At 42.8% G+C, this 8,885-nt stretch overlaps 1 protein-coding gene across 1 annotated transcript; it reads right to left on the bottom strand.

Moving 5' to 3' along the window:
- Positions 1-721: 721 nt before the first annotated feature.
- Positions 722-8,635, bottom strand: RRP7A (ribosomal RNA processing 7 homolog A). Its single transcript, XM_069967335.1, has 7 exons — positions 8,388-8,635; positions 7,710-7,852; positions 5,109-5,234; positions 4,148-4,271; positions 2,165-2,262; positions 1,233-1,431; positions 722-816 (listed from the first exon to the last, which is right to left on the bottom strand). The coding sequence occupies exons 1-7, from the start codon at positions 8,446-8,448 to the stop codon at positions 731-733; spliced, it is 837 nt and encodes a 278-aa protein (XP_069823436.1). The 5' UTR covers positions 8,449-8,635; the 3' UTR covers positions 722-730.
- Between the last annotated feature and the right edge of the window lie 250 nt (positions 8,636-8,885).

Below are 8,885 nucleotides of genomic sequence, written 5' to 3'. Positions count from 1 at the left end.
CACTCCACTTCATTAATACTGTAAATTTGCTTGTCTCTAATAATAATGAATCATGCTGGGAGTTCCATGATTCCAGTCCGTAGGATATCTTCCATGAACGGACCGTACTCACTGAATGTGTGAATGCTCCCTAATGACTTAAGAAGAAAACATGTATGTTATTATTGGTCTCTTCAGATAGGTATATTCGCACACAGCAGATTTGTTACAGAATGTTCCATTCTTCAGACAATGGCAGGAACCCACGCACATGCCACAGAACAAGTGAATTGAACAAGACACTAAATTATTACTTTTTTTTTTGTCTGTGACGAACCTTTAAAGGTTACCAATAAAGTTTAAATACATTATTATTGTATTGTACTTATTTGGTTGCAAAAGAAAAAAAAAAAAAAAAACTTTATGAAAATTTTGCTCAGTTTCTCCGCTGTAGCCTGCAGGTATTCACAGATGACTATATACCACCTTAAAGTAAGATGTCAAACCTGACTATGAGACGACGTTGAACCAATGTGAATGGGAAAGGTTGGATTTTTTTTTAAATGAAGTTATGTACACACACAACCTGCAGCTTATACAGCATAAACACTAAAGTCTTGAAAATCCTTTATCAAAAAGGACTGAGGGTTATATGTTATAAGCATATGTACAGCTGCAGTCACTGCGGCACAGTTATTGTGCGGATCAATGTTAGAAAATCCATCACAGGATATATTATATTACACACGTCTCAATAAGGACGGAACTTTCTCTGTGCTCGCATCAGTGCAATCTTCTGCTTATCTTCTTCAAACTTCTTCCGTAGCTCGGCCAGATCTACAAAAACAAAAGCCAGAACAGCTGCATGATATATAGTGATAGGATTTCAAGTATGGTTTCCTTTCACCTTCATGTGCGCCACAGAAACTTCCCATAATATATTTTGTGTCCCATCATGTAATCAAGATACATTTATACATATACAACAGGCACTGTGTTACCAAACTTTTTAATATATCTTATCAGACAAAAATGCTTTCTTTTGATATCAAGCCTATTCCCTCTCCCTGCTAAACTGCCCCCCCCCAAAAAATTACTAGTTACAACTTGGTCCATGATCCATAATCCCTGAGCCAAAGGCTGTCAGGGCACAATGACTATGGCCCATCGTTGGACATAGTGATTCAGCCTCTTCAGTAGCAGGTCGAATGCCATCATTGATAAAAAGTTATAAAAGAGTATAAGGCACTTACGTTCTTTCTTCTTATTCCGGTGCTGCCATGCATAAAAGTTTAGAAGTTCCTTTTGGGCTCTCTTTTTCTTTTCCTTTTGTGTCAGCCGAATATTGATGGCTTCTGTCCGTGCTGTGCCAGGGCGGCGACCCTTCCTTGTCACTGTTACCCAGCCCTCCTCATCTGGCACTCCTTCTTCTTCCTTGGCTTGGTCTTCTTTCTATTAAAATTCATACAACTTGTGTTTTCCATCTCTATGTGATGTCAGCATATCCAATAGTTAACCTGAGTTACATTTAAAGGGGTTATCCAGCCTTACAACTTTGATGACCTATCCTTAGGATAGATAATATTATACCTTCAGGGGTCTAACTCTTCAATGTTTGAAGGGGCTGCAATATCTTTGACCACCGACACCTAACATAGCTGGCAGTAACTTTTCCAGCAGTTTGGGCATCTTTTGTTTCTATGCACTCCAATCAGTAAGCCTTAAAGGGGACATCAAAAATTAGAAAAACAGTTCCACATTCACAGGGTGGGTGCGGTACTACAACTCTGCACCATATACTTTAAAGGAACTGCGCTGCTAAACCATGGACAAACCAAGGGTAAGAGTGGTGCAGTTTCCAGGAGCATCTTACAAGACCTTCTAGAACAGTGATGGGGAACCTTCATCCCTCCAGCTGTTGCAAAACTACAATTCCCAGCCTCCAACTGTCCAGGCATGATGGGGATTGTAGTTTAGCAACAGTAGGAACGTTTCACGCTAGTGCGGCGCTTCCTCTTGGCCAGGAGGAAGCGCATGCACTAGCGTGAAACGGTCCATTGCCTTCTTTTTCTGCATCTGTTATGACTATTATGGATTAAAGATAGGAATTCCTAAGTGCCACTATTCATTCCTACATGGTTTCAATTATATATAAAATTGTGATGGAAAAACAAAATTCTTTTACCTTGGCCTCTTTAGCGTCATATTCCTGCATATATTTATCGATTTCGGCTTGAAGGGCAGTAACATCAATGAAAGACTTCTCATAATCCTCTATCCACTCTGAGGAGGGGGAAAAAGGTTTAAGTATTAGATAAATCCCAGTTAGAATATTAAAGTGGTTCTCCAGCTCTGTCATCCATCCATGCTGCTTAAAGGGGAAGTCCGGCCAAAATTATTTTTTTATATGTTATTACTTATGGAAAGTTATACAATTTTCTAATGTACATTAATTATGGGAAATGCTCATATACTGCTATTTCCCTTAATTTAGTGTATCAGGAAGTGTTAGAATTATCTCAGAAGCAGTGACGTCACGATGAAAGGTGTAATTCCTATGGAGTGTCCAGCAGGGGGCGCTCTTTATATAGAAGTCAATGAGTACCATTGACTTCTATATATAGTGCGCTCCTGCTGGACACTCCATAGGAATTACAGTGTATGTAATGTTATGTTATGCACTGTACTTTTGTGGACTTCATGAATACATTTATAGAATACTTTGGGGAGCAAGTGTCCTTGCTCCCCAAAGTATCCCATAAATGTATTTAATGAATAGATTTGCAGGGCACGGAGCAGGGAGGGAGAGAAGTGCCATCTTCCTTTCCCCCTCCCTGCTCGGTGCTGGGAACATATACAAAGTACTACTCCCCCATTATCTGCAGATAATGGGGGAGTAGTACCTGTGCTATGCCTATCACTGCCGCCGCCGCTCACACAGGGGCTGCCTCTGACTGCCGCTCACTCCTCACTATCATGCCGGCCGCTCCTCACTATCCCTGACTCCCGCCCACACGCCCCGTTCCTCACACTATCTGGCCGCCGCTCTCTGGTCATGCATGACGGCCACGTCAGCCCGTCCCCACCCCAGCCGGGGACACCAGGAAGCGGCTGGGGCTAGCGGCGCGGGCGGGTGGGAGTGAGCGGCAGTCAGAGGCAGCCCCTGTGTGAGTGGCGGCGGCGGTGATAGGCATAGCACAGGTACTACTCCCCTATTATCTGCAGATAATGGGGGAGTAGTACTTTGTATATGTTCCCAGCACCGAGCAAGGGGGGGGGGGGGGAGGTAGATGGCACTCCTCTCCCTCCCTGCTCGGTGCCCTGCAAATCTATTCATTGAATACATTTATGGGATACTTTGGGGAGCAAGGACACTTGCTCCCCAAAGTATTCTATAAATGTATTCATGAAGTCCACAAAAGTACAGTGCATAACATGACATTACATACACTGTAATTCTTATGGAGTGTCCAGCAGGGGGCGCTCTTTATATAGAAGTCAATGAGTACCATTGACTTCTATATAAAGAGCGCCCCCTGCTGGACACTCCATAGGAATTACACCTTTCGTCGTGACGTCACTGCTTCTGAGATAATTCTAACACTTCCTGATACACTAAATTAAGGGAAATAGCAGTATATGAGCATTTCCCATAATTAATGTACATTAGAAAATTGTATAACTTCATTAGTAATAACATATAAAAAATAATTTTGGCCGGACTTCTCCTTTAAATCACAAGTTATAGGAGCGGCCCACAGTGGCTTTAGTCCTGATGGACAGATCTCTCTTTGTGTATAAGTAAAGGCCTATCAATCAAGGCTTGTGGGACAGGGAGAAGACACTGGGGACTGTTCAGACACCATGAAAGTGATGACACCTTCCTTTAAAGGATAGGCCAATAATATCGCCAACCGCCAGCGCCCTGGCTGACTAATATAAGCACTGCTGCCTCTACCCATCCTAACAGGCCAGTGCTATACAGTGGGTAGCGACTGCACCCGACACTGCGCTCATCCCATTCAATTTAACTGGATAAGCTGCAATACCAGGCCCAGCCGCTACCGACGGTATAGAGCTGTGTCTGGTAGGAGGTGAAGGTGCCGCAGCCTTAAAGCCACCACTAAGTTACCAGACCTGACATATGAAGAGAAAGAGTTATACTCACTGTGTATTCCAGCTTTTACAAAGTTGTCTCCCTTCGATATGACCAATGGTGTCGGGAGGTTATTAGACTTAAACTTCTGAAGTGCAGATACATTTTTGAACACAACATAGGCCACTTTGAAGCCCTGGAACGCAGAACAGGTTGTCACTATTATTCATTAAAAACACAAATATACTAAGATAAAAAGTGTAAAACAATGCAGACTATTCGTCCTACAGAGCAGAGATGGGGCTGTTAGGGGTGCAGGGAGCAGCATTATCTGGATGTCATTCGATGGCGGCTACTGATATAATTTTCTACTGATGCAAAACTAATAGAGATGAGCGAAACTCAAGTCTGATCGTTCGACATTTGGATCCCAACGTCTTCAGCCACATATATACATACACACACACACACACACAATAGGCCACGTCAATGCAAACTTAAAGTGAACCTTTCTTTTTTAGGATAACCCTCCTATATGTGTACATTAGGAGCAGCACTATATCTGGCCATTGTGGCTGTATCCATGTTTTCCTGGCAGCCCTAGGGCAGCATCCAACTTCTCCAGACTCCAGGAGGTAAATACCACTCAATATTAAGTTCGCTCAATACTATTTAACGGCATTAAGTGACATGCTTTACAGCAGGCCTCATAGACATAGACACAATGAAGATCTCCAGATCAATATACTGGTGTCACCTGTCATTGTCCTCCTGTCTGTGATAAGAAGGAGACTCCTGAGAAGTCTCAGCTTAGCTTAAGGCCTAGTGGACAAAATGGAAAATGCAATATTTTAGCATTTAAACAGATTTCCTGCTCCCGGCATGATATTGATACATCATGGCGGGCGGGGAAACTCTTCATTACAGGGCTTCCCCGTTCGTAGCACCTGTAAAATACGGGAGGTGGGAATAAGCCCAGTGCACAGTTTGATAGCTCCTAGTGAGGTAACTACATCAATATTATACTTCTCACCTTAGTTGGTTTCTGTTTAAAGAATGAACGTCCCTTCTCCTGCTTTTTCACAGCTGGCCCCGGTTTGTCGAGTAGTTCCACGGACTGAACATGACCACAAGAGCTGAAGATCTCCGATAAACCGCTCTAGACAGAAAGAGATTGCAAGATTGCTAGTCACCACTGAGGTCATTGTACGTCTAAAATGGAGGAAACCCAGCACAAAAATACACTGCGTTTTTTAAATCCATTTTTTTTCCCCATTCGTTTTATGCAAAAAATCATGAGGGAAAAAAACGGATGCTTTTGTGTGCATCTGTTTTTCTATTGATTTCTCTTATTAAAAAAAAAAAAGGTTCAAGAAACACTAGGGGGAGATTTATCAAACTGGTATAAAGTAAAATTGTCTTAGTGGCCCCTGGCAACCAGATTCCACTTTTTATTCCTCACAGATTTTTTGAAAAATGAAAGGTGGAATCTGATTGGTTGCTAGGGGCAACTAAGACAATTCTACTTTATACCAGTTTGATAAATCTCCCCCCATCCTTTTTTTTTAGCATACACAAATACGTGGGTGGTCACATTTTTGGGTGCGCTAAGAAAAACGGGTGCATTTGGATCTGTATTTTTTTTTTTTATAATGGAATACGAATCCAAACAGATGGTACACAAATGCATCTGTTCCTTGCATAAAACAGAATGTGTGAACCAAGCCTAATTTATTAAGTACCTTACTGCCTAAAAACATAAAATTGTTTAAGGTGGGCCCATCTCATATACGGCTGTGTTCATTATTGGGGGCACTGGTGATCCTGGGGTGGACTTATGTTTATTCCCAACAGCTGATCTGAGGAGGAGGAGCTTCAGGGGGAGGGGCAGAGCAGCAGTCTGAGCCAATCATGAGACAGGAGGTTTGGCTCAGACTACAGCAGACTCCAGGGGAGAGATTTATCAAACATGGTGTAAAGTGAAACTGTCTCAGTTGCCCCTAGCAACCAATCAGATTTCACCTTTCATTTTCCAAAGAGTCTGTGAGGAATGAGAGGTGGAATCTGATTGGTTGCTAGGGGCAACTGAGCCGGTTTCACTTTACACCATGTTTGATAAATCTTCCCCCATGTATCCAAACTGTAGTCACAGATCACAGCTCTATATACTAAAAGGAGCAAAATTTGAAGGAAATAATAAAGTTGCAAGGTAAAACATAGCTGCCCGCGATAAGAGAGCCTGTCAGGATTTAATGCTGGTGGACTACCTTTAAATGGGTTTTTCAGGCCTTGTTCCAGAAGAGCACCTCTCCTGTCCTCAGTTTGGTTGTGAGGTTCCATTGAAGTGAATGGCGCCAAGTTGTATTACCACACATAACCTGAGGACAGAGGTGGTGCTGTTTTAGCACTTTATAATTCTGGATAACTCCTTTAAAGGATATCTGTCTGTAGGTCTGAGGCCCTATAAGAGGGCAGCATAACCTAGTGAGGGAAACCCTGAAATAAACCATGTATTACTTACACCCCAAAATGCAGAAGAACAAGTGACAAGCCACAACACACTACACCAAGGGGTGTCAAACTCTGGCCCTCCAGCTGTTGCAAAACTACAATTCCCATCATGCCTGGACAGCCAAAGCTAAAGCTTTGGCTGTCCAGGCATGATGGGAGTTGTAGTTTTGTAACAGCTGGAGGGCCGGAGTTTAAAGGGGTACCCCAGCTAAAAGCTTTTTCCCAGTAATTGAAACACATTACAAAGTTATATATCTTTGTAATATGCTTCAATCACCTATCTGCCCCCCCCCCCTATCTTTTCCCCCCTCAACCGCCCACCAGGAAGTGAAGTAAACTCATTCTTACCTAATGACTGTTGACCCCAGGAAGCCATTTTGTGACAATGACATCATCAAGAGGGAGGCGGGTCTAAGCTCTGTTAGGCCAACCTCCCTTTGTCAGATGATTCAGTTTGCTCAGCTCTGATTGGCTGAACAAGCTGTAAGCCATCTAACAGTTTTACAGAGTCAGTTAGAGATCACAGGAGACAAAGTGCATCATGGGAAAGCCCAAACCAGGAAGTGAAGAAAAAAAATTAAGACACCAACTGGAGCTTCAGGGACCTACAAACAGCGGGAAATTCAAACGGAGACAGAATCAGGAGGGATGGTAAATGTAAAAACTATGTTTGATTGATTTTATTTTTTTTAATCAGCGCCGGGGTACCACTTTAACACCTGTCCCTCTACACCCACTGGTCACTGATATAGTGAGTATATGCAGCCAGCTGCCGATCAGTGGTCGGTGGGAGAAGATCCTCATGAATTTGGAGGACTACAGAGCACACACTCCTATAGTGTGTATAATGAGGTAAGGCCTGATTTCTATTCATCCAGAATATTTTTCATCCAGATAACTAATGGTGCGTTTACACAGGCAGATTCATCTGACAGATTTTGGAAGCCAAAACCACGAATGGATTTGAAAAGTTCAGAAATCTCAGTCTTTCCTTTATGACCCGTTCCCCGTTTATGGTCTGTTCCTGGCTTTGGCTTAAAAAAAATCTGTCAGATAAATCTGCCTGTGTAAACGCACCATAAGAAGCTCTCAGATTCTGTGACTATGGCTGGGAGTCACTCACCGTGGTGATGTATCCCGGGATGTTAATAACAAACAGGGTGCGGTTCTGTGGATGGGTTTTATCCGACTCTCCCCTGACCTGGTGCTCCTTGGCATACAGGCAGTGGTGCCCGCTCTGCTCCTCCGAGAACCCCACCGGAATGGCTGCAGAGAGTAAAAAAAGGATGGGTAACGTGCATACAGGCTTATTTGTTATCATCCCAGGTCAGGTCTTCTCGCACTGGGAAATCTGCTCACATTTTGGATAAATTCACATGAGCGCAGCTCTGAAGCTTCCATAGACTTTAATAGGAGTTTCAGTTCTGAACCGAACAGAAATAAAGTAATTGTTTTTGGGTCTAATTGACGTCAATGGGAGCTTAAAGTTATTGTTACCGGTGAGTATACACTCTTAGGTCACACACTAATCCGCACATGGGAAACACACTGCTTTGCTGCGTCTAAGTGACCAAAACCCTGCCCCATTGGCTTTAATGGGAGGGAGTGAAATATATGGGCCCATCTTATGTGTGTGTGAACAGACGCTTATATGGATATGCAGTCACGGATTTCCCATCAGCTCCCAGCATAGAATATGTGATAATAACACTATACACCTCCCATTATACAGAATAAGCCATCCCTCTTCTCAATACCTAAGTCACATGAACACTACATTATCTCCATACACGTGTAATACCTCTATATCCAGCCGGGGCTGCAAACGTGGGTCCTTCTTTGGACGGCGCCATGTTTGTCATGACGTCATAAAACCATAGGATTCTGGGAACTGTAGTACCAAGACGTGCGGTCACATGACCGGAGTGGCTGTAAGTGTAGTTTTGCTATGGCAGCGTTTGCTTGGGGGGAAGTGGGCGTGGTTACATAACGTAACAACACAGGGAGGCGCGCGCGCTGCTGTAGTTTAGTTTTGCCATTGCGAAGGATAGCGGAGCCGATGAGAGGGGCGTGGCCTACATGACGTATACTACGTTGGGTACCGCGCGCGTGCGTCACATGTGGCGCGGTAGTAGTCACCTGTGCTATACTCAGGCGCAAACCAGTAGAATATATATATATATATATATATATATATATATATATATATATATATATATATATATTTATTTATTTATTTTTTTTAATTATTATTTCATATATAATTATTATATATATATTAAAAATAAATTGCTATATA

This window comes from Dendropsophus ebraccatus, chromosome 4 (assembly GCF_027789765.1).
Source record: "Dendropsophus ebraccatus isolate aDenEbr1 chromosome 4, aDenEbr1.pat, whole genome shotgun sequence".
NCBI classification, from domain to species: Eukaryota; Metazoa; Chordata; class Amphibia; order Anura; family Hylidae; genus Dendropsophus; species Dendropsophus ebraccatus.
The sequence above is the reverse complement of the archived record's forward strand: the minus strand, read 5'-3'. Positions and strand labels throughout refer to the sequence as shown.